The sequence below is a fragment of the Scomber japonicus genome, chromosome 10, assembly GCF_027409825.1.
Source record: "Scomber japonicus isolate fScoJap1 chromosome 10, fScoJap1.pri, whole genome shotgun sequence".
In the NCBI taxonomy this organism is placed as follows: Eukaryota; Metazoa; Chordata; class Actinopteri; order Scombriformes; family Scombridae; genus Scomber; species Scomber japonicus.
Genome location: NC_070587.1, coordinates 7,523,116 through 7,549,650, shown reverse-complemented (window position 1 = coordinate 7,549,650; position 26,535 = coordinate 7,523,116). Strand labels below are relative to the sequence as shown.

The following is a 26,535-nucleotide window of genomic DNA, read 5'->3' as shown; positions in this document are numbered from 1 at the left end:
ACACTGAGGTCTGTCTGGGCTTCATGTGTGTAATCTATGCTTCTTCAAAAAAAGTCTGAAATATCTCCCTCGCTTCATTTTTCATCTGTTCCTATTCAAAAAAGTCATTCTGATAACAAATCAAGACGTACTAAGCAGAACAAAATCTCTAAAAACAAGTGGGGAAAAAAAGGAAGAAAAATGCATTTGAGTGTTAGTGTTACATTGTAGGAAATTGTCAGATCTGGACGTGAATGAGGACTCAGATGCAGAGGAAGGACTGTTAAGGCAGACTTTTATTGACTCTAACCTCCTTGACAGAGTGACAAAATAACAAGCTAGGAAACTTTACTCTATCAAGGCAGGAAATCTAAGGAGAAACAATAAACAGGGAGGAAATCTAATAAACAAAACCACTCCTAAACAAGGAGGGAAAAAGCCTAAAAAAAATAAAGGACAAAAACAGAAAATCACTCCACTAGGAGGTAAACGAAAAGCCACAACTAGGAAACAAAACACTCAAAGAGGAATCCAACTCCGTACGCAAAAGGAAAAATAAAACAGAAAAAAACTCTAAGAAACTTAACTGACTACTACGCTTTATCTATGAAAAAATACAAACAAAAGATCACTCGCAAGGAAGCAAAGAACACAGGCTTACGTGACATTAGAATTACAAGGCTGAGGAACAACATGGACTGTGGAGACTGGCTGGGGTGCACGACAGAACGAGACACTCTGGCACAAGACAAGGGAAGACGCAGAGTATAAAACACATGAGGGTAATGGGGAACAGGTGGACACGATCGGGAATCAGGGAAGACAACAGGACCGGTGACACATGAGGAAGAGCAAGTGACCTGAAACGAGAGGAGAGTTAATTTTTTAAAATAAAACAGGAAGTCACGAGACAAAAACCCCAGGACAAGACAAACCTCACCGCGGTGTGACAGAAATGAACAAGTTGCCACAAGTTATGGGCAGACTGTTTTTAGCAATGCTGAAGGGTAAGGACCACACCAACATCTAACCACATAGAAGTGATATGTGCAGGTATGTTAACCTGCTTTTTAATGTGCTGCAGCTGAATAGATGTCTAGTCTGCAAACTGATGTGATCAGTGCACTTTTCTGCTGTGTATTTACATACATTACATATCACTGAAAAGCATCTTTTGTGCCTGCCATGTCCATTATTATGCATATTCATTTGATGAACTTTTCAATGTGTTGACTTTTAACCTGAGTTGTGGTGATCCTTCATCACTGTTCACCACTGATTGAACTGAAAGATGGAGGAAAATTAATGACCTCTGTTTTTGAATTTCCTGAACAGACAATATATTTGCTTATTTAAAAATAAACTATTAAACACACACACACACACACACACACACACACACACCTACACACACACACACACACACACACACACACACACACACACACACACACACACACACACACACCAGAATTGTAGCTTGTAGGTTTTCATAAGTCAGTCCATCAGCTCATCATCTTGTTTTTTCACTGTGACGTGAATCCACTTTTAGAGTCTACAGCTAGCAGCTCTGTAGACTCAGTGCTGCTTTGAGCTAAATAACTTACATCATATACATGTTTACATATTTACAAAGACAATGCTGACATGCTGATTTACAGCAGCAGGTATAATGTTGGCCACAGCTTGTTCACAAGCTAAACTAAGTGTTTTGACTCACTGCACAGCTGAGACTGCTGCAGGTATTTTACCATAAATCAAAGTAATTTATTTCATTTATAAATTTGACCTGATGGTGGCGCTATATGAAAAGTTAAGGGATCAACAAATTGGGGGACACAAGTGTGGTGATTTCATGGCACTAGTTGAGATATTTTACTCAAAACCACAAATATGAAACTCATGTTGGTTGTAGAGGAAAAAGTCAGGATGTCACCCATAAAACACAATAAAGGAGTCTTGATGCTGCTGATGATGATTATCTGCAAGACAAAATGAACACATTGATTAAGACAAAGAGTTGCTGTTTTGATTGACTTTTTATATAATCTCTATAATTTCTACTGATTAAAAAACACAATGCCAGTTAAAATGTCTCTTTTCACTGAATCAGAATAAAAACTTACTTTACCTTCAAAAGGAAAGAAGATCCTTTATTTTGTGTTCTCATATGTCACCGAACAGTTCTCATACACATTTAACTCTGTTTCTATGAAAAAACAGATTTTTGTCACATATGATTATAATTATGTTAATTTCTAATGTATTCTTTATTTTGTCTATGTTTCTACAGTATTGTGATAGTCTGAGTTTAGAAAACATTAAATTAGATCAGATGAATACCAACCTGTGTTCTGTGGCTTGTTGTCATTTCTAAACATAAAAATAAAACATTGTTAGGTTAAATTATTGGTTTTAAAATATATTTCTGAACAGTAACCATAGCAACTTGATCTAAGCTTCATGATAAGATTGTATTTTGAATTTTGAGAAAAAATAGTCTAGTGAGTTTTCAGTATGTGGATAAATTAGATTAGTGCTGAGTTAGAGTTAAGACAGTAAGTCATTTTTACCATTCATGAGGGAAATTGTATCAGTACATGAAAAAATAATTGTGATTATTATTCACTTACTTTTTATTATAAATGTAAAACCCTCCACCCAACGCTCCTCCAACAACCAGCAAACATGCAATTACTATTCCAGCGATGGCACCAGCTGAAAGACCTCCAGCTTTCTCTGTGAATGTATGAAATGCAACAAAAGACAAGTATTATCACTTCAATTTGCTATTTTAGCCACACAAACTCATCTGAAGAGGGTTCATATCATGGAAAAATAGTAATTGTTAGTACATATAAATGGAAATATAACAAGGTTACGTAGATTACAGGATCAACACAAAGCATTCACCTGACGGAATAAAATCTGTTGAATGCATTGTGCTTCTTAACTCAGCTTTCTGTAACAAATCTATCACTTGTTGATACAGAAGAGATCAATATCTTTGGTAAGTTTGTTAGCATTCACTTGATTATCATGAGAAGTATAGGCAGAACTAGAAGTCAGTATAGTTTGGGGGATGAGGATCGGAGGTAAAGCAGGTCGTCCACTAACTGGAATACCAGCGCTTCAATCCCTGGAACCTCGATATCACCATGTATACAGCTTCTTACAACAACTTACCCAGTACAGTTATAGCTGAAGGCTGAGATGTTTGATATCTCAGAGTTTTGTTGTTAAAGGCCTGACAGCTGTAGTCCCCACTCTGACTCCCCTCAATATTCATCAGTGTGAGTTCTGGTCCAGTATCAGACAGCAGGTCTCCATTCAGAAACCACTGAAACTGAGCAGAAGGTCTGGAGACAGCTGAGCAGGACAGTCTGATGGTTGACCCTTCCACATAGTGGTCTTCAGATGGAGATAACTTCAAAATGATGTTTTCTGGGCCAACTGGGAGGTATATATAGGGGGGAAATCAATCATTGGCAAAAGGTAAAGTTAGTGTCAGTTTAGCTCAGTCTGATGGCTTTTAATAGTTTCATACGTCAGTCAACAAAGCGCAGGTGATGAAATGTCATTAATGCCCATCCTTAACTGATTCATATTCAATAATATGAATCAAGCTGTGTCTTTGAAGCTTTGTTGCACTCGCACTTATTTAATTAAAGGATAATAAGTTGCGCATGCAGATTAGTAACTCACAGCTGATGGAGATTTCTACTGGATCGCTGGTGCCATCACTGACAGGATTGGACACATGACATCTGAATGGTCCCTGATCATAGCGGGTCACATTGGTTATGATAAGAGTGGAGTTTCCATCAGTGAGCTGAACTCTCTCACTGGCTGTAACCTCAGAGCTGCCGTTCATCCAGAGGAAAGAAGGGAAAGAGCCGAATGAGGAGCAGGACAGACCGACAGAGCTGCTGAACTCCACCAAATCTGTGCTGCTGGCAGTTACCTTCACAGTGAAGACTGGCACTGTGGGTGAAAAAAACAATAAATGTTTATATTTGCAACAATATGTATTTGTCATTTGACTTACCTAAATTTTGATGTAATAACATCCTGGAGCAACATGACAAATAAGACAGAGGACAGTGTACATGGTGGTTATTGGGCAGCCAAGTTTATAAATATAGTTCATATCCCAACTTGTTATTTGGTCATGATAACCTGAGAATTGTCTTGCTGTGACAGACTTGATCTTGCCATGAACTGGGTGATAAACATGTACGTTCACCACCATTGAGTATCTATCATGTGTATTTCTGTATTGAACAGTGTTAACGTCAGGCTTTGGAGGTCATACAAGGAAAAAAAAAATTTGTCAGCATCTGTGTAGTGAAGTGAAACCCTACTGTTGTTCATATCTCAGACATTATGCTGCTCCTGTAACAGTGGACACTTCATATTTCTTTATGTAACACTCGGTTACATGAGATCACTCTATAATATACAGAGTGTAACATTGGAGAATGAATGCTGATTCAAGTACTGTATATACAGTGCCAAACTCACAATCAGATGACTGAATCCAATATTTATTCATTAAAAAAATATATATATATCACTATATCACTGTGTACACTGCTTCTCATGGAAACTTACCCAGTACAGTTATAGCTGAAGGCTGAGATGTTTGATATCTCAGAGTTTTGCTGTTAAAGGCCTGACAGCTGTAGTCCCCACTCTGACTCATCTGAATATTCATCAGTGTGAGTTCTGGTCCAGTATCTGACAGCAGGTCTCCATTCAGAAACCACTGAAACTGAGCAGAAGGTTCGGAGACAGCTGAGCAGGACAGTCTTATAGTTGACCCTATTGCATGGTGTTCTTGTGACGGTGATATCTTCAAAATGATGTTCTCAGGGCCAACTGGGCAGCATACGGAGAGTAAAAATCAAACATCAGCAAAAAATAAAGTTAGTGTCAGCTTAGCTCATTCTGATGACTTTTAATAGCTTCATGTGAGTTAGCTAATATAGAACAATATAGGTAATAAAAATGTAATTCTGCAAATGCTGATTTAGTTATATTTAGTAATATACATCAAGCTGCCTCTTTGAAGATTTGTACCATCAGCATGCATTTAATGCAAAGATAAGAAGTTGTGTGTGCAGGTTAGAAACTCACAGCTGATGGAGATTTCTACTGGATCACTGGTGTCATCACTGAAAAAATTGGACACATGACACCTGAATGGTCCCTGATCATAGCGGGTCACATTGACTATAGTGAGAGTACGGCCTCCATCAGTGAGCTGAACTCTCTCACTGGCTGTAACCTCAGAGCTGCCGTTCATCCAGAGGAAAGAAGGAGAAAAGCCAAACGAGGAGCAGGACAGACTGACAGAGCTGTTAAACTCAATTAACTCTGTGCTGCTGGCAGTTACCTTCACATTGGAGACACGCTCTGTGGGTGAAAAACACTTTAGTTTTATTCTTGCCACAATGTAACAAAGGCTAATGATACAACAATGAGCATTCATGACTAGATTTTCATGATTTGTATTAGCCTCTGGGGCAACTACAACAGAAGTAAATCATTTAATTTTGCTTAGCATTCAGTTATAGTTTGATAATTACAATACACTAGACATACACAAACTGTACTCAACACAGAAGTGAAAACACTTGAAGTAACTTTTACACTACACTATGAAAAAAGTGTTAATCTCTGACTGGTATCAGTGCCATAGTAGAAATAACTGTATCTACTTAAAGATTGTATTTCTCCTCTTCTACTACTTGTTAATATTTAAACACAACAACTGTATGATCAGACATTATGCATCTAGTGCAAATAAATACTCTCTAGGCTTTTATCAGAGCTGTTGAATTGAGACTTTACTATTTGAGACTTGAATGTCTTAATATTGATAGTAAAAACAGCAGAGAGGACTAGTTCAGCTGTTCCTCACACTCTGCATGTTTAACTTTTATATTCTAATAGAAACTGCTCCCATGGCCTTCTGTACAACACTATACTTAGTGCTAGCAGAAATTAAATGCTTAACCAGTGTTGGTGGACCATACAGTTAATTTTGCCAATTAACTGACCATGCCTACATTCTCCTTAACATTTAGTGATTGTGATTAGTTTGACAACCGTCTTAAATTTGAATAACAAATAATATGTATGTACAGATGTTATTAGTGTTCAATTAACTGTATGTCATTGCAATGGTCTGCATCAAAGGAACAATAAAACATGTTATGTGGGAAAGCAACAGTTGAGACAGACCTGGGGCTTGACTTGAACTTGACAGGACAGTTAAACTTACCCAGTACAGTTACAGCTGAAGGCTGAGATGTTTGATATCTCAGAGTTTTGCTGTTAAAGGCCTGACAGCTGTAGTCCCCACTCTGACTCATCTGAATATTCATCAGTGTGAGTTCTGGTCCAGTATCAGACAGCAGGCCTCCATTCAGAAACCACTGAAACTGAGCAGAAGGTCTGGAGACAGCTGAGCAGGACAGTCTGATGGTTGACCCTTCCACATAGTGGTCTTCAGATGGAGATAACTTCAAAATAATGTTTTCTGGGCCATCTGAATGTGGGGAGTAGAAACAGCCAATGTATAATCAACTAAACATTATATTAGTATCATGAGAAATAATTGAGTCAAACAGCTTGACATCGTGTGAGGCCTCCTAATTTATTAATATGCAGAACTGCATTACTATACACCGAGTCACAGAAACAATAGAAAACCCAGAACTATGTAATGCAACAGAACATCTCTGTGACAACAATAAGACATATTTAAATGACACTAACTGTATAATGTTTTAAATACACAGTGCTGTAATTTGTGGTTGTGTTGCACCAGATATCATTAAGTTGAAAGCTGCGTTTAAAATATTAAAAACATTATTGAAAGTAAACATTGTGAACATTGTAAATTTAATAGTGTTAGTGCTGCTACTATATTGCCTCTGTGTTTCTCTTTAATCTCCGTCTTTCAGAAACAAACTCAGCAAAGTAATGATAATTGTGAACGGACGGCCGTGATCAGACAGGAAAACTGTAGTGAGCTATCTGGACCGGTGTTATGTCAGGATAGAAACATCTAGTGCCCCCGTGGAGAGTCTCTTAAGCCCCATCAGTCTCCAAGGAGAAACAGGTTGTCTATATATTATGTTGTTTATACAACATGGTGTTATGATGGCCAAGACTCATATTATTTTATTTGTTGTTATATTATATTATTATTATTATAACATCACAGGCGTTGCTAAGGGGTAACGCAAACGTAATATAACGAGTAATTAATTACTTTCCACAGGGAATAATTAAGTAATGTAATGCATTACTTTTTTCTATAGTAGCCAGTAATGTGTAATGCATTACATTTTTTGAGTAACGACCCCAATACTGACCCTTTCACTGTTAGCTGGCCTGCTAGCTGTTAGCACTAACTTCTGTCATGATGCTGGTTAGCGTGATGTCAGCTGTGGTGTTTTGTGTTGGACAAACTATCAACTTCTACACAACATCAACTTTTTGCTTTTCTGCTGTGAAATTAGTTTTACTGTAATATTCATTTTAAACAAGTCCAAATAGACTGTCACTAGTTTTTAATGTGGCTTGGCACACCTGCTCTTGTTTATTTAGTTGTTTGAGCTTTAATGTAGTTTTATGTGAGTCTTTCAGTGGTGTTAATATGTTGTTTGCGAGCTCCTAAGATAAATTTCTGTTATTATGTGATAGACAATAATGTTTTTTTTTTGTTTTTTTATCTTGAGCACTCTTGCAAAATAATAAGTAATAACATGATCCTGCCTTTTTGCCATATTGCTCACCCCTAACTCAGTGTCTGATCAGTTTAGTCTGCATAATACATCATTCAAAACAGCCAAGAGCATCATAAGAAGTCATTAAAATGAAGCAGCACCTTGTAAGTTAGTAACTCACAGCTGATGGAAAGATTTACTGGATCACTGTTGACAGGACCACTGACAGCATTGGACACTCTGCAGCTGTATGGTCCCTGATCATAGCGGGTCACACTGATGATAGTGAGAGTACGGCCTCCATTAGTGAACTGAACTCTCTCACTGGCTGTAACCTCAGAGCTGCCGTTCATCCAGAGGAAAGAAGGAGAGGATCCAGAAGAAGAGCAGGACAGACTGACAGAGCTGTTGAACTCCACCAAGTCTGAGCTGTTGGCAGTTATCTTTACATTGGAGACTGGCTCTGTGGGTGAAAAACAAAATACTACAGTAAACACCTCATAGAGAAAATCAGTTTAACTTTCTGTTGACATTGTGTCACTAAGTCACTGATTCAACTCTGTGGTAGTTTCTTAGGCTGTACATTATGATGATGGCTCATTAGAAACTTTTAATATAATTCAAATAATACAAATAAATTACTGTAGAGTTGAATAAACTCGACGCTGACACAGTCTCGACAAAAGATACATTTAATTAGCACATAATGAAAGACTTTATTGAATGACAGTTGTATTAGATTACATTCAACTACATGAATTTATAAAATAAACTCCTGTCTTGTATATCAGGAAAAACCTGTAATGTGTAATGTGCAACTTTTTATTCATATTTCAGGCATGAAGCAACGATTTTAATTTTACTAGTAGTTGAAAACTGTCAACAAAATGTTCACAGATTAAATAAATCATATAATGTAATCATATGATGTCAATTCTGTTACATTATTGGTCTTAAAGTTAATTTCTTTTGTTATTTATTTTCTACATCTAACATTTAAAACTGCCGTTCATGTGAAACATCTGCTCACCGAGTATCTTCAGTTCAGTGGATCCTGATGTCGTTTGTCCTCCATCTGGTATAATAGTAACGCTGTACACTCCAATGTCATTAAGAGTCAGATCCATGAGCTTCAGAGATCCAGTAGATCTGTCGAGGATGATCCTGCCTTCATACTCTGGTGCAGTGATGTCTGAAGAACTGGAGGTTATTACAGTTGTGTCTACACTGTTTATAAAACAACTCCAGATCACTACCAGAAATGGTGTTTCTGGTGGAGTCACTGTTGTCGTGAACATCACTTCACCTCCAACAGCTGCATTCAGTTCATCTGGCAACACACCACTTCCTTTGGTTACACCTGGAGGAGACAGTTACATGTTAGAGAAGGACTGAGATCAGTGGACTGCAAAATGAGACACTGGGACAATTTACTTTATCATAATAAACATATCTCTCTTAAAGTCCACTAAACAGTCAAATCATGTTTTTCTTTTTGTCTTTTTTGGACATTGATTGAATTGTGTTCACAGTTTGATACCAGAAAGTGGTTCTTATCTGTTTCTCTGTGATCACCAAAAATCTTTAGTTTAACAAGTGTACTAACAAACAGTGACAACATGTATTTTAACCAGAAAGAGAGGAAGACTTTAAAACTCTCATATTCAAGATCCTTACCTGTAAGATCCACAGAGACAAAACAAAGTAAAGGTAATATATCCATTGGTCTTTGTGAGATGTGTACAGCTGAGAAAAGTTCAACCACCAAACTCTGTCTGTCTCAGTGTCGGTGTAGAAAACATACCTGCTACGTATTGTGTTACCAACTATAATGAGATAAACCCACTGAAGCCGTCATGACAAAGGTTGTAGAGCATTGCCCTCTAGTGCTTGAGTTGGCAGTCTAGAAGTGATAGTTCAGTGTAACTGCAAATCATTGTGCTGTGTTCTGTCTTTTATTCTTTATCTTTTATACTTAGTGTAGTTAGTTTATTAGGTTTAGTCAGTGGCGGCACCAGAAAAATTTGACTGCAGGTGCTATGGGTGTGCTCCAATATTGACTGGGGGTGCTCCTAGAAATACAGTATTTGCAGTTCACACACATAAACAGTAGTGGATATGCAACGTTAATATTGTTTTTAAAGTGTTTTTATACACAAATTGAGAAACAACAGGATTTCAATTACATTATCTTTATATTGAAAAATTGTCAGCCACCATCAAATGAGAATTAGATGTTAAACTAAAATGAAAAATCTGAAGGCATTTTTCATCCACACATCCAAACATTTATTTTACCACTGTCAGATCATGGGAATAAAACTCAGTTTTATGAAATTATCCAAAGGCATTTGACATGCACATGAAAAAGTAACTCGTATTTTTTAAACATGTAACAGAACACGTAGAATGAGGCATTAATGAGACCACTATCTCAAAACACAGCTGCAGGACAGTGGGAACACAACCATATGGGTCCATCAATAAATGGTTAAAACCACGAGGGATAAAAACCTAAACTTTCTTGAAATGTAAACCCAATACATGACATCCTTACAATCATTCACAACAGGCAACCCATCGCCATGGGAATAAAATAAAAAAACACTTTCATTTACAGGAGTACTATGCGACGGTTGTTATGGCTGAGGGCAAATGCGTCGATAATCTTATCGACGTTCAGGGCTCGTGCCCTTTTAATGTTGATAGCCAAAAGTCCAAGGTTACTGCTTCGAGCATCTCCGCTAGTGCTCCTCAGATAGTTTTTTAAACGGCGGAGACAGGAGAAAGATCGCTCACAGGAAGCAGATGTAACAGGAAGCGTCAGGGATATACAGAGGAGTTTGTACAAGTCTATAAACGCATCCTTGTATGGTGCCATGAGTGTTAACAGTTCCAAAGTGGTAGTAACAGAGTGTCCCTGTTGTGATTTCCTTTCGAGAAGACGTCGGACTTGATGCAACTCTGCCACATCAGTAACCGTAGCCGCGGCCGCGGGCTCCAAGCTAGGAGGACGAGTAGGGCCATCTGATATCGCGGCGGTGCCGTCGGATTCCACAAAGTTGTTGTTGCTGTCGAGAGGTTGGTCCGGTATGTTATCGGTCTTTCCTCTGGGGTCACTTTTTGGCGAAGTAGTCCGTTTTCTTTTGTTTGAGATGAGGAAACGCTTCATTTTGCAGCCGATACATCAAGCTACTCATGAAGCTACTAGCCAAACATAAATGGTGCCCAAATACGTGACTCCTGACACTTCAACTTTGACCTCGCGTTAATGTCAAGAAAATGAAATATACTTTGTAACACAATTTATTTTATTCTTTTTTAGGCAGAAATCAGATACAAGTGGCACAAGATAAAATGTCTTAAAAAAATATTGTATTTAATTAATTTTTATTTGATTTCATGGGGGTGCTACGGGGGTGCTGAGCCACCACTAGGGGGAGCTAAAGCACCTGCAAGCCCCTCCTTGGTGCCGCCTATGGGTTTAGTTTATTTGTTGATTACTATAGATACTGCACAGAGCCCTAATCCTAACCCTTCATAATGAAATCCAACAGAACTACCATGCAGAGGTTTTTGTGTTCCTTTTTATTATATTTTGTTTTCATTTTATATTTAAATGTGTTTTTATATGTTGGTGTTTCTGGTAAATTTATATTTTGGACATTTATTGACTCAGAGAATGGAGTTATACACTTTTAATGTTTCATCAAGATATTTCTAGTACATTTCTTCCTCAAACAACATTGTTTTTTATGTTATCTGCTCCCAAAATTATGTAAGCAAAACATTGTGAAAAAGGGATGTCTTAATGTAAAAAACAGAAAAAAGGAAGAAAAGAAACCCTCCCTCTCTCATGACTCATGGCATCTTATTTGATCAAATCTTTTCTTTGTAACATCACCCTAACTAAACAGTGCTCTAAAATCAAGCCTGTCTGTAAAGTACTGTAGATGTAATCAGACAATGTAAAACTTTCCTATTAACATCAACACTGTGAGCATTTCATCATCAGTAAAATGAAAACTAAATTCAAGTATAATATTAAAAAAATGAGACAATATGTGTAAAAATGTCTTTGGTTGTGAAAAACATTTAGTATGTTGTGTATCAAGTGATAAGAGCTCACCTGAGATGACTGCCAGGAGGATGAAATGAGTCACAGCTGTTTCCATTTTATCTGAAGTGTCTTCAAGTATGACCAAAAAGAGAAATTTGTGAGAGGAAAGATTTTGTGTCAAACTCCTTAACTTTCCTTCAGCTGTTTTCAGTGTGACAATGTTGATCTCAGTATATGAAGGATAATAAGGAAGTAATGTGTTATCGCAGTTTTCCCATCACACGTCCTCTAAATGGTTTACCTGCATCATCGTGCTGTTAATAATTGATAAAATGGACTAAGTGGAACTGAAAAGCCAAACAATTTGAGTTATTTGTTGTATCAGAATTCAGTTTTTATAAAGTCAGAAAGCAACAGCACAATGTTTTGACTCTAAACATGCAGTGATTTACTCAGAGTGATCTTACAATGGCTGCTGCTTCACTCTGTATTGAGTCCAGATGGGCTAGCTTTTGATTCCTACACACATCCATGACCCTGTCACAGGTGCATCAGTTGTCCTTCCTTGGACCACTTTTGGTTGGTACTGACCACTGCATACCTGGAAGACCCCACAAGACCTGTCATTTTGGAGATACTCTAACTCAGTTGTCTAGCTATCACAATTTGGCCCTTCTCAAAGTCGTTCAGATCCTCACACTGGCCCATTGTTCCTGCTTCTAACACACCAACTTCAAGTTCAACTAAATACAACATTATTAAAATTATGTCAGCATCAAAACTTAAAGTTGAAGTATGTAACTCTGACACCAAGTGTTTAGAAATGGTACTGCGGGCCACGTTCAAAACACTGAAGAGAGCTGTTTCTCCTCGCCCCCTCCCTTGCCAGAGTCTACTTCACGCAGGTTGCCAGTTGTTGGACGTGATCCTGCATTTCCTCCTCCGTATCAGCGGGTGCAGCTGAGTGCTGTATGACGCTGTAACCGTCTCCATGTTTCAAAGGCATCTCCTATACATAACCTTGTTTTTTTTCTCAAATTGTCATGACGTATTTGAGTCATAATGAGGCTTTTTTGGTTTTGTAACATCAGACATTATCTGCAGTGTTCCTAGCTGCAGCTCAGTGGCAACTGGCAACCTGGCTGCTGAAACACTACTGACATGGTGATTGGTAGCTAGGTGGTGGGTGGTGCATCAGGCCAAAACACAGAATGACAACATAAACATTATTTGAGGGCTGCAACTGAGCTTTTCAATTGTGAATATTCTGGCTGGACTACTACTGTCAGTGATATCAGTGTTTGAAATGAACATGATTCCTTAATGTCTGATTACATTTTAGGGCCATTTTATGATTATTTGGAATATATTTGTTACATACAGCTACTTTAACAGGTAAAAGTTGAGAAATCAGAAAATGAGTCCTGTCTACAAATCATGACTTAAAAATAATTTTAATCTATTGGAAGACAGAGAATGAACAGCCAAAAATGAATGTGAGCGTGTGATTACATTTATTTCTAAAATAGTTTTCTATCATGAAAAGGAAGAAACATGTCTTTGTCTATGGTAAGTGAACTTCTGATACATGTCAACAGTGTATTTCTGGCAGGGTTGAAGAGTAAGGACCACACAGGTATATAAACAGATTGAAGTGACATTTGAAAATATACAGATAATGTACAGCTGAGGCTGCTGCAGACATTTTACTATAAATCAAAGTATTTTATTTCATTTATAAATTTGACCTGATGGTGGAGCTATATGAAAAGTTAAGGAATCAGCAACTTGGGGGGCACAAGTGTGGTGATTTCATGGCACTAGTTGAGACGTTTTACTCAAAACCACAACTATGAAACTCATGTTGGTTGTAGAGGAAAAAGTCAGGATGTCATCAAAGTCAACAGGATTCATCTTCTGTGAAACATGAATTCAAAATTCAAATTTTAGTGGAAATAACTGTTGAGATATTTCAGTGTGGACCAAAGCAGTGGATCGACTGATCAGCTGACATTGCCACCCATGAAAAAACAATAAAGGAGTCTTGATGCTGCTGATGATGATGATTCTACAATTATCTGCAAGACAAAATGAAGACATTAATTAAGACAAAGAGTTGCTGTTTTGAGACTTTTTATATAATCTCTATAATTTCTACTGATTAAAAAACACAATGCCAGTTAAAATTTCTCTTTTCACTGAATCAGAATAAAAACTTACTGTACCTTCAAAAGGAAAGAAGATCCTTTATTTTGTGTTCTTATATCTCGCTGAACAGTTCTCATACAAATGTAACTCTGTTTCTATGAAAAAACAGATTTTTGTCACATATGATTATAATTATATTCATTTCTAATGTATTCTTTATTTTGTCTATGTTGCTACAGTATTGTGATAGTCTGAGTTTAGAAAACATTAAATTAGATCAGATGAATACCAACCTGTGTTCTGTGGTTTGTTGTCGTTTCTAAACATAAAAATAAAACATTGTTAGGTTAAATTATTGGTTTTAAAATGTATTTCTGAACAGTAACCATAGCAACTTGATCTAAGCTTCATGATAAGATTGTATTTTGAATTTTGAGAAAAAATAGTCTAGTGAGTTTTCAGTATGTGGATAAATTAGATTAGTGCTGAGTTAGAGTTAAGACAGTAAGTCACTTTTACCATTTATATGGGAAATTGTATCAGTACATGAAAAAAATAATTGTGATTATTTTTCACGTACTTTTTATTATAAATGTAAAACCCTCCACCCAAAGCTCCTCCAACAACCAGCAAACATGCAATTACTATTCCAGCGATGGCACCAGCTGAAAGACCTCCAGCTTTCTCTGGGAATGTATGAAATGAAACAAAAGACAAAGTATTATCACTTCAATTTGAAATTTTAGCCACACAAACTCATCTGAAGAGGGTTTATATCAAGGTTATGTAGATTACAGGATCAACACAAAGCATTCACTTGACAGAATAAAACCTGTTAAATGCATTGTGCTTCTTAACTCAGCTTTCTGTAACAAATCTATCACTTGTTGATACATAAGAGATAAATATCTTTGGTAAGTTTGCTAGCATTCACATAATTATGATGAGAGGTATAGGCAGAACTAGAAGTCAGTATAGTTTAGGGGATGTGGATCAGAGGTAAAGCAGGTCATCAGATAACTGGAAGACCAGCGCTTCAATCCCTGGAACCTCAATATCACTGTGTATACAGCTTCTTACAATAACTTACCCAGTACAGTTATAGCTGAAGGCTGAGATGCTTGATATCTCAGAGTTTTGTTGTTAAAGGCCTGACAGCTGTAGTTCCCACTCTGACTCATCTGAATATTCATCAGTGTGAGTTCTGGTCCAGTATCAGACAGCAGGTCTCCATTCAGAAACCACTGAAACTGAGCAGAAGGTCTGGAGACAGCTGAACAGGACAGTCTGATGGTTGACCCTTCCACATAGTGGTCTTTAGATGAAGATAAGTTCAAAATAATGTTTTCTGGGCCAACTGGGTGGCATATGGAGAGTAAAAACCAAACATCACAAAAAGTAAAGTTAGTGTCAGTTTAGCTCAGTCTGATGGCTTTTAATAGTTTCATATGTCAGTCAACAAAGCGCAGGTGGTGAAATGTCCTTATTGCCCATACCTAACTGATTCATATTCAATAATATGAATCAAGCTGTGTCTTTGAAGCTTTGTTGCACGAGCATGTTTTTAATTAAACACGGTATAAAGCTTAAACAAGCACAATATACTGGAAGCAACATGAAGTGTGCAATACTATTTTAATGTGTCACTGGAGACTTATACTGTGACGCTATGACTGTTGTATATATTATGTGTAATGTAGTTAATTTTTATTTTTATTTTAGGAATTGTGCCAGTAACATCTGGCAGGGGGGACAACCAATGGAAATCAGTCCTTGGCATTTACGTTTTTAGTTCTCTGAAAATATATAATGATGTACATTGTCCCTGTGGATAAATAAATAAATAAATAAATAAATAAAATAAAGGATAAGAAGTTGTACATGCAAGTTAGAAACTCACAGCTGATGGAAAGATTTGTTGGATCACTGGTGCCATCACTGACAGGATTGGACACATGACACCTGAATGGTCCCTGATCATAGCGGGTCACACTGACTATGATAAGAGTGGAGTTTCCATCAGTGAGCTGAACTCTCTCACTGGCTGTAACCTCAGAGCTGCCGTTCATCCAGAGGAAAGAAGGGAAAGAGCCGAATGAGGAGCAGGACAGACCGACAGAGCTGATGAACTCCACCAAGTCTGTGCTGCTGGCAGTTACCTTCACAGTGAAGACTGGCACTGTGGGTGAAAAAAATATGAATTTGTCATTTGACTTACCTAAATTTTGATGTAGTAACATCCTGGAGCAACATGACAAATAAGACAGAGGACAGCGTACATGTTGGTTATTTGGAGGCTAAGTTTAGTTCAATTAGGAAACAATGAACAGAATACAATGAGCTGCTTATATCCCAACTTGTTATGTGTTCATGACAACCTGAGAATTGTCTTGCTGTGACAGACTTGATCTTGCCATGAACTGGGTGCTAAACATGTACGTTCACCACCATTGAGTATCTATCATGTGTATTTCTGTATTGAACAGTGTTAACGTCAGGCTTTGGAGGTCATACAAGGAAAATCTATATCAGCATCTGTGTAGTGAAGTGAAACCCTACTGTTGTTCATATTTCAGACATTATGCTGCTCCTGTAACAGTGGACACTTTATATTTCTTTATGTAACACTCTGTTACATTAGATCACTCTATAATATACAGAGTGTAACATTGGAGAATGAATGCTGATTCAAGTACTGTATATACAGTGCCAAACTCACAAGCAGATGACTGAATCCAATATTTATTTATTTAAAAAAAAATTATATCACTGTGTACACTGCTCTTCATGGAAACTCACCCAGTACAGTTACAGCTGAAGGCTGAGATGTTTGATATCTCAGAGTTTTGCTGTTAAAGGCCTGACAGCTGTAGTTCCCACTCTGACTCATCTGAATATTCATCAGCGTGAGTTCTGGTCCAGTATCAGACAGCAGGTCTCCATTCAGAAACCACTGAAACTGAGCAGAAGGTCTGGAGTCAGCTGAGCTGGACAGTCTAATGGTTGACCCTATTGCATGGTGTTCTTGTGACGGTGATAGCTTCAAAATTATGTTTTCAGGGCCAACTGGGCGGCAAACGGAGAGTAAAAATCAAACATCAGCAAAAAGTAAAGTTAGTGTCAGCTTAGCTCAGTCTGATGGCTTTTAATAGCTTCATGTCAGTTAGCTAATATAGAACAATATAGGTAAAAAAAATGTAATTCTGCAAATGCTGATTTAGTTATATTCAGTAATATACATCAAGCTGCCTCTTTGAAGATTTGTTTCATCAGCATGCATTTAATGCAAAGATAAGAAGTTGTGTGTGCAGGTTAGTAACTCACAGCTGATGGAGAGTTCTACTGGATCACTGGTACCACCACTGACAGGATTAAACACATGACACCTGAATGGTCCCTGATCATAGCGGGTCACATTGACTATAGTGAGAGTACGGCCTCCATCAGTGAGCTGAACTCTCTCGCTGGCTGTAACCTCAGAGCTGCCGTTCATCCAGAGGAAAGAAGGAGAAAAGCCAAACGAGGAGCAGGACAGACTGACAGAGCTGTTAAACTCCAACAAGTCTGTGCTGCTGGCAGTTACCTTTACATTGGAGACTCGCTCTGTGGGTAAAAAACTTTGGTTTTATTCTTCCAACAATGTAACAAAGGTTAATGATACAACAATGAGCATTCATGACTAGATGTTCATGATTTGTATTAATTGTATTAATAATGATTGTATTGGCCTCTGGGGTAACTACAACAGAAGTAAATCATTCCCATCCCCCGCACCAGAAGGCAAACCTTCGGGAGCAGAGCTTTCAGTGTGGTAGCTCCTACACTTTGGAATTCGCTCCCTCAGGACATTCGCCAGGCACCAACTCTGGACAATTTTAAATCTCTGTTGAAAAGGCACTTGTTCCTGCAGGCTTTTGCCGGCTAAATGTGTGTTTTTATCTGTGTTTCTTGTTATTGTGAAGCGACCTTGGGTTTTATGAAAGGCGCTATACAAAATAAAGTTATTATTATTTTATTATTATTATTTAATTTTGCTCAGCATTCAGTTATAGTTTGATAATTATTATACACTAGACATACACAAACTGTACTCAACACAGAAGTGAAAACACTTGAAGTAACTTTTACACTAAACTGTGAAAAAAGTGTTAATCTCTGACTAGTATCAGTGCCATAGTAGAAATAACTGTATCTACTTAAAAATTGTGTTTTCTCTCTTCTACTACTTGTTTAATATTTAAACACAACAACTGTTCAATCAGACAATATGCATCTACTGCAAGTAATAAATACTCTCCAGTTCAGTAGCAGAGCTGTTGAACTGAGACTTGACATGTACTTTTCTTCAATGAGACTTGACTGTTTGAGACTTGATTGTCTTAAGATTAAAAGGTAAAAACAGCAGAGATGACTAGTTCAGCTGTTCCTCACACTCTGCATGTTTAACTATTATATTCTGATAGAAACTGCTCCCATGGTCTTCTGTACAACACTATACTTAGTGATTGCAGTAGTGATGCTAAACCAGTGTTGGTGGACCATACAGTTCATTTTGCCTAATTGACCATGCCCTCATTCTCGATGAAAATGTTAGTTTGAATGATCATTTCCTTATTATTTACTGATTGTGATTAGCTTGACAACCATCTTAAATGTGTGTACCAGTAACTAACATTTGTGAGATGCACCTATTTGTTTGCTGTTGACCATGTCAGGCAACAAGGCATTTGTTACCACCTCAAATATATTTTATTCTCAGACCTCCTTGCTATCTCTGTAAGAGTACGTGTTGCAAGATCTATATCTGAATAACAAGATTCTAGTGTGGGAATGTATGTAGTTAGTGTTTCATTCATTTTACATAACTACAGTGGTCTGCATCAAAGGAGCGAAAAAACAAACACTTGTATTTTAACTTCTTATGTGTTTACAAAAGAAAGCAACAGTTGAGACAGACTTGAACTTGACAGGACAGTAAAATAGATGTGTCATATTATCACAGAGAAATGTGTATTAATGGTACTTTAACACAATGTTAACAGCAGGTGTTACAGACACAAATAAACATACACAAACATTTTACTCATACTTACCCAGTACAGTTACAGCTGAAGGCTGAGATGTTTGATATCTCAGAGTTTTGCTGTTAAAGGCCTGACAGCTGTAGTCCCCACTCTGATTCACCTGAATATTCATCAGTGTGAGTTCTGGTCCAGTATCAGACAGCAGGCCTCCATTCAGAAACCACTGAAACTGAGCAGAAGGTCTGGAGACAGCTGAGCAGGACAGTCTGATGGTTGACCCTTCCACATAGTGGTCTTCAGATGGAGATAACTTCAAAATAATGTTTTCTGGGCCATCTGAATGTGGAGAGCAGAAACAACCAATTTATACTCAACTAAACATTATATTAGTATCATGAGAAATAACTGAGTCAAACAGCTTGACACAGTGTGAGGCCTCATAATTGATTAATATGCACAACTACATCACTATACACCAAGTCACAGAAACAATAGAAAACCCAGAAATATTTAAATGACACTAACTTTATAATGTTTTAAATACACAGTGCAGTAATTTGTGGTTGTGTTGCACCAGATATCATTAAGTTGAAAGATGCTTTTAAAATATTAGAAACACCAGAATATTAAAAACATTATTGAAAGTAAACATTGTGAACATTGTAAATGTAACAGTGTTAGTGCTGCAGGACTGTTATATTGTAGTATTATTATTTTTTTAACCTCATAAAGCCATTCAGTGTAGGGGTGTGCCATTAAAATGTCTCCACGATTTGCCTTTACAGAGAGATGATTAGTATCGTCCTTCAGCTTACATTGTATAAATTCAATGGATGACAGCACCAACATGGAAAGAGCCTTGTACCTCATCTCCAGTTTGGTAGTGAAACCTGCACCAGTTTTAATGTGCTGGTAGGAAACTCACCTGCTGCACATCATGTTAATCTGACAGCTGAAAACAGGAGAACTGTAGTGAGCTATCTGGACTGGTGTCATGTCAGGATGGAAACATCTAGCGCCCCGTGGAGAGGCTCTTAAGCCCCATCAGTCTCCGAGGAGAAACAGGTTGTCTATATATTATGTTGAGGCAGTTATTATGTATACAACATGGTGTTATGATGGTCAACTCATATTATTTTATTTGTTGTTATATATCATTTTTACACAACATCGCAGGCGTTGCTAAGGAGTAACGCAAACATAATATAACGAGTAATTAATTACTTTCCACAGGGAATAATTAAGGAAAGTATCGCATTACTTTTTACAAAGTAACCAGTTATGTGTAATACTGTACAACACTGACCCTTTCACTGTTAGCTGGCCTGCTAGCTGTTAGCACTAACTTCTGTCATGGTGCTGGTTAGCGTGATGTCAGCTGTGGTGCTTTGTGTTGGACAAACTATCAACTTCTACACAACATCAACTGTTTGCTTTTCAGCTGTGAAATGAGTTGTTTTATTGTAATATTCATTTTAAACAAGTCCAAATAGACAGTCACTAGTTTTTAATGTGACTTGGCACACCTGCTCTTGTTTATTTAGTTGTTAGTGTTTTAATGTAGTTTTATGTGAGTCTTTCAGTGGTGTTAATATGTTGTTTGTGAGCCCCTAAGACACATTTCTGTTATTATGTGAGAGACAATAATGTTTGTTTGTTTTTTTTTTAATCTTGAGGACTCACCCCTAACTCAGCCAAGAGCATCATAAGAAGTCATTAAGATGAAGCAGCACCTTGTAAGTTAACTCACAGTTGATGGAAAGATTTACTGGATCACTGTTGACAGGACCACTGACAGCATTGGACACTCTGCAGCTGTATGGTCCCTGATCATAGCGGGTCACACTGATGATAGTGAGAGTACGGCCTCCATCAGTGAGCTGAACTCTCTCACTGGCTGTAACCTCAGAGCTGCCGTTCATCCAGAGGAAAGAAGGAGAGAATCCAGAAGAAGAGCAGGACAGACTGACAGAGCTGTTGAACTCCACCAAGTCTGAGCTGTTGGCAGTTATCTTTACATTGGAGACTGGCTCTGTGGGTGAAAAACAAAATGCTACAGTAAACACCTCATAGGGAAAGTCAGTTTAACTTTCTGTTGACATTGTGTCACTAAGTCACTGATTCAACTCTGCGGTAGTTTCTTAGGCTGTACATTATGGTGATGGCTCATTAGAAACTTTTAATATAATTCAAATAAAACAAATAAATTACTGTAGAGTAATATAATCATATGATGTCAATTATGTTACATTATTGCTCTTAAAGTTAGTTAAATCTACTGTTCAAATCTGCTCACCAAGTATCTTCAGTTCAGTGGATCCTTGTTTCACTAGTTCTCGATCTGGTGTAATGCTAACTCTGTACCTTCCAATGTCATTAAGAGTCAGATCCATGAGCTTCAGAGATCCAGTAGATCTGTAGAGGATGAACCTGCCTTCATACTCTGGTGCAGTGATGTTTGAAGTAGTGACGGAGGATATTATATTTGTTTCTATAGTGTTTGAAACAAACCACCAGCTTACTAACAGAAATGGTGTTTCTGGTGGAGTCAGTGTTGTGGTGAACATCACGTCTCCTCCAACAGCTGCATTCAGTTCATCTGGCAACACACCACTTCCTTTGGTTAAACCTGGAGGAGACAGTTACATGTTAGAGAAGGACTGAGATCAGTGGACTGCAAAATGAGACACTGGGACAATTTACTTCATCATAATAAACATATCTCTCTTAAAGTCCCCCATACAGTCAAATCATGTTTTTCTTTTTGTCTTTTTTTGGGACATTGATTGAATTGTGTGCACAGTTTGATACCAGAAAGTGGTTCTTATCTGTTTCTCTGTGATCACCAAAAATCTTTAGTTTAACAAGTGTACTAACAAACATAATTTGTGACATTTGGAGATAACTGTAGCTAACTGTAGTAGAAACATAAAGCATCCAGTGTACATACACTGATGATGGAGTTTACAGTCAATATATTTGCATATTCATATTTATATAGTTTTTTTTAAAGTTGTAATTCAACTTAACTTTTTTCTTGTTGAAAAAACATGTCAGACACAAATTCAAAGTAAAGAAAGTATTTGTACATCCCTAAAATCAAGACTGTTTTTAAAGTAGTGGTTGTTTAAGATTTGTGTATCTTTACAAGTCAGTAAACTTAACATCATTGTTTGGTATAAATGTTTATGTGATTGTTAGAAATCATAGCTGAAGCTGCTGACATCTTTACAGAGCAGTTTATACTGTAATGTCCTCTTCATTTATTTTAATGAGGGTAATTTAGTTTGTGCCCTTTCATAGAAGTATTAGATCACAACAAGACAATTAAAACTTCACAAATTGACCCAGTTAGTGAACGGTAACCAGCCTTGTAGCAGTGACTTTTAGCTGGTTTCATCAACACCTCAGACATAAAGTGAAGACTGATGCAGCTTTTCTGACAGTGACAACATGTATTTTAACCAGAAAGAGAGGAAGACTTTAAAACTCTCATATTCAAGATTCGTACCATTAAGACCCACAGAGACAAAACAAAGTAAAGGTAATATATCCATTAGTCTTTGTGAGATGTGTACAGCTGAGAAAAGTTCAACCATCAAACTCTGACTTTTTTAACCAGTCACACAACTCATGTCACAGTGTCAGTGTAGAAAACATACCTGCTACGTATTGTGTTGACAACTATAATGAGATAAACCCACTGAAGCCGTCATGACAAACGTTGAAGAGCATTGCCCTCTAGTGTTTGTGCTGACAGTCTAGAAGTGATAGTGTAATTGCAAATCATCCGGCGAGATTTTTAATCATTGTGCTGAGTTCTGTCTTTTATTCTTTATCTTTTATACTTTGTGTAGTTAGTTTATTAGGTTTAGTTTAGTTGTTGATTACTATAGATACTACACAGAGCCCTAATCCTAACCCTTCATAGTGAAATCCAACAGAACAACCTAGCAGAGTTTTGTGAGATCCTTTTTATTATATATTTTTTTCATTTTATATTTAAATGTGTTTTTATATGTTGGTGTTTCTGGTAAATTTATATTTTGGACATTTATTAACTCAGAGGATGGAGTTATATACTTTTAATGTTTCATCAAGATATTTCTACTTATCTGGAACTTCATGCAAAAAACATTTCTTCCTCAAACAACATTGTGTTTTATGTTATCTGCTCCCAAAATTAGGTTGATTTCATTTGCTAATGAAAGTAATGTGCAATTTATGTAAGCAAAACATTGTGAAAAAGGGATGTCTTAATGTAAAAAACAGGGGGAAAAAAGAAAAAAAGAAAACCCTCCCTCTCTCATGACTCATGGCATCTTATTTGATCAAATCTGAAACCTTTGTAACATCACCCTAACTAAACAGTGCTCTAAAATCAAGCCTGTCTGTAAAGTACTGTAGATGTAATCAGACAATGTAAAACTTTCCTATTAACATCAACACTGTGAGCATTTCATCATCATTAAAATGAAAACTAAATTCAAGTATAATATTAAAAAATGGAGACAATATGTGTAAAAATGTCTTTGGTTGTGAAAAACATTTAGTATGTTCTGTATCAAGTGATAAGAGCTCACCTGAGATGACTGCCAGGAGGATGAAATGAGTCACAGCTGTTTCCATTTTATCTGAAGTGTCTTCAAGTATGACCAAAAAGAGAAATTTGTGAGAAAGATTTTTAGTCAAACTCCTTAACTTTCCCTCAGCTGGTTTCAGTGTGACAATGTTGATCTCAGTATATGAAGGATAATAAGGAAGTAATGTGTTATTGCAGTTTTCCCATCACACGTCCTCTAAATGGTTTACCTGCATCATCGTGCTGTTAATCATTGATAAAATGGACTAAGTGGAACTGAAAAGCCAAACAATTTGAGTTATTTGTTGTATCAGAATTCAGTTTTTATAAAGTCAGAAAGCAGCAGCACAATGTTTTGACTCTAAACATGCAGTGATTTACTCAGAGTGATCTTACAATGGCTGCTGCTTCACTCTGTATTGAGACCAGACGGGCTAGCTTTTGCTCCCTACACACATCCATGACCCTGTCACAGGTGCATCAGTTGTCCTTCCTTGGACCACTTTTGGTCGGTACTGACCACTGCATACCTGGAAGACCTCACAATACCTGTCATTTTAGAGATACTCTAACCCAGTTGTCCAACTATCACAATTTGGCCCTTCTCAAAGTCGCTCAGATCCTCACACTGGCTCATTGTTCCTGCTTCCAACACACCAATTTTAAGAACTGAGTGTTCACATGCTGTCAATGTTACTTACTTAGCCTAGTTTTAATGTTGTGGCTGATCACTGTATACACATGTTAGGGTTAGTCTAAGAAAGTATGTCTATCCTGAGAAACACTATGTTTGATCCTCTTCTGATGTTATCTGACCTTCTGTCTTCCTATTCAATATATTAAACATGTCATCTAAATGTCACACATTAACTCAAAAGTACCTACTTTGATGCTGAGTAATGTGTATAATAATAACTTTATTGTTAAGTGTTACCAACACATCTACTCACCTCTGCTTTATCTCAACAAGAAGAAGAAGACTGGAAAGTTCAATCAAACAACTGATTTTCAAATCGTGTGGACATTTATTCTCATTTCTGTAATGAATAGCTCCAAGCAGAGTTTAATCTAACAGGACGACATCCTGCTCAGTAAAAACTAATATCACTTTGCTCTGTGTCCCTTTATCCAACAGCCCAACCAACACAACCACAGTTACACCACAGGAGGGCGACATACTGCAGGTTGTTACCTTTCAGTTGTCCTCTGGAGGCTTCCTGTTCTCGGTGTGTTTCCCACTGTCGGCCTCGCCTTAAATGGCCTCACCTGTCTTGTCTTTCCTGATTGTGTCTGTTTATATACCCTGTTAGTTGTAGTACTTCTTGTCTCCTCGTTCCAGCTGTTCTCCCAGTGTTTGTAAGTCTCTGTGGTTTTTGACTCTTCTAGTAGAAATTCTTACTACACATTTCTCTGAAGAATCACAGATGACAGAGTGATGAATGTTTCTCTTTACTCATTACATGCCAGCATGGAGAAGGACACACAGTCGTTCTGCCGAACAACAAACAGTTTCAGCTTTCATATTATAACTCCTAGTGGAAATTTGAAGAAGGGAAGTCATGAGGTAATAAAGCACATAAACCAACTTACTCTACCTGTCCTGTGTTGTCGTGCATTTGGGTCCAAGCTCAGTGTTTCCATCAGGCATTACACCAGCCTCCAGTTATGGGTGCCCAAAGGAGTTATATAACAAATACATTTATATTTTAGTGTGTTTTAAACCTTTTTGTTTGTATACTGAAAGAACATGTTTTAAAGTATTTTTGTTCCTCATAAATTAATAAAAGTCAAACATGTATTCAAGCATGCATTTGTAGGACATAATTACAGCTTTGTTAAAATAATGTCAACATCAAAGCTTTACAGGGAAAAGTTGATCAATCAGATGAGTCCTGTCTGCTACACCATGAATAAAAAATACTAAATACATTTACTGGATATAATGGATGAGAGTGAATTAAGAGTCAAAATGTCTGTTTTTGAGTGTATTTTAATAGTTTTCTATTAAAAAGGAAGAAAAGTGATTAGAATAATATCAACACTGTACCAAAAATTATAAACAAGAATACAACTAATGATATAAAAGAAAAGTGGGAGTCAGAGTTCAACATAAAAAAGTTTGTGGTATGTGGAAAATACATCAAACATCCACCAATGCACAGATATGGAGGGAAACATTTGATCAGATTCTTTATCACACCCAAGGTCAAGAGTAAATATTTGAATGTGAATCTATCATGCTGAGAGAGTGTGGAGCATTAAACTCAGATCATGCAACTGTTTTGGAAGACGGTACATAAAACTCTGCAAGAGGTGTTGAGGTATGAGATCCCTATGTGCTGTAAGGTACTCTATTTGTGTCATTTCACAGAGGAAAATGTACATGCAGGGGATAGGTACCTGGTAAAAATACTGTTAATAGCTGGTAAAAAAGCTATCACAAGGAAATGGGGTAGAGTGGATCCTCCGACTCTGGAACAATGGATGGAGATAATAGAGGAAATCTATGTAATGGAAAAATTGACACATTGCTTAAGGTTGCAAGAAACACAGCTGGAGGACAAATGGCTGAAATGGACATTTTTCAGGACCTTGAACAGCGACAAAGACTATTGAAAGAACATTAGATACAGAGGACGAAACTGAGAGAACTAACGAATGAACAAGAAGGAATGCTTTATTTTGTTTTGGTTTTCTAGTGTGGCTTTGTTTGGTTTCTGTAATGTCTGATGTGGTGTGTACGTGTGTCGGTGGATGCGCATATAAAATGTGAAAAATCTATAAAAACTAAAGTGGGAAAAAAGGAAGTATGTATTATTGTATAATGTATTTGAGTGTTGGTGTTACATTGTAGGAAATGAAGGTAGGTGAACTTCTGCCACAAGTTATGGGCAGACTGTTTTTAGCAATGCTGAAGGGTGAGGACCACACCAACATCTAACCACATAGAAGTCACATCTGCAGGTATGTTAACCTGCTTTTTAATGTGCTGCAGCTGAT

The 26,535-nt window shown here is 37.2% G+C and overlaps 2 protein-coding genes across 2 annotated transcripts; both read right to left on the bottom strand.

The window, feature by feature from the left end:
* Window positions 1–335: 335 nt before the first annotated feature.
* LOC128366259 (carcinoembryonic antigen-related cell adhesion molecule 5-like) lies at window positions 336–11,986 on the bottom strand. The gene is made up of 10 exons (XM_053326944.1): window positions 11,851–11,986; window positions 8,752–9,081; window positions 7,903–8,184; window positions 6,269–6,535; window positions 5,181–5,397; window positions 3,685–3,746; window positions 3,166–3,432; window positions 2,157–2,188; window positions 641–839; window positions 336–349 (listed from the first exon to the last, which is right to left on the bottom strand). The coding sequence occupies exons 1-10, from the start codon at window positions 11,894–11,896 to the stop codon at window positions 336–338; spliced, it is 1,716 nt and encodes a 571-aa protein (XP_053182919.1). The 5' UTR covers window positions 11,897–11,986.
* A 434-nt stretch (window positions 11,987–12,420) lies between these two features.
* LOC128366256 (carcinoembryonic antigen-related cell adhesion molecule 5-like) lies at window positions 12,421–23,587 on the bottom strand. Its single transcript, XM_053326941.1, has 7 exons — window positions 23,537–23,587; window positions 21,250–21,582; window positions 20,704–20,985; window positions 19,023–19,289; window positions 17,254–17,532; window positions 15,020–15,286; window positions 12,421–12,524 (listed from the first exon to the last, which is right to left on the bottom strand). The coding sequence occupies exons 1-7, from the start codon at window positions 23,580–23,582 to the stop codon at window positions 12,421–12,423; spliced, it is 1,578 nt and encodes a 525-aa protein (XP_053182916.1). The 5' UTR covers window positions 23,583–23,587.
* Between the last annotated feature and the right edge of the window lie 2,948 nt (window positions 23,588–26,535).

Coding starts and splice junctions, on each gene's coding strand:
- LOC128366259 (XM_053326944.1), bottom strand. CDS start 11,896: ATGGAAACAGCTGTGACTCATTTCATCCTCCTGGCAGTCATCTCAG. Junction 5,398..6,268: donor TTCAGCTGTAACTGTACTGG/GTAAGTTTAACT, acceptor TTTCACCCACAG/AGCGTGTCTCCAATGTGAAG. Junction 2,189..3,165: donor TTCAGCTATAACTGTACTGG/GTAAGTTGTTGT, acceptor GTTTTTTCATAG/AAACAGAGTTAAATGTGTAT.
- LOC128366256 (XM_053326941.1), bottom strand. CDS start 23,582: ATGGAAACAGCTGTGACTCATTTCATCCTCCTGGCAGTCATCTCAG. Junction 20,986..21,249: donor CACTGAACTGAAGATACTTG/GTGAGCAGATTT, acceptor TTTCACCCACAG/AGCCAGTCTCCAATGTAAAG. Junction 17,533..19,022: donor TTCAGCTGTAACTGTACTGG/GTAAGTATGAGT, acceptor TTTTACCCACAG/AGCGAGTCTCCAATGTAAAG.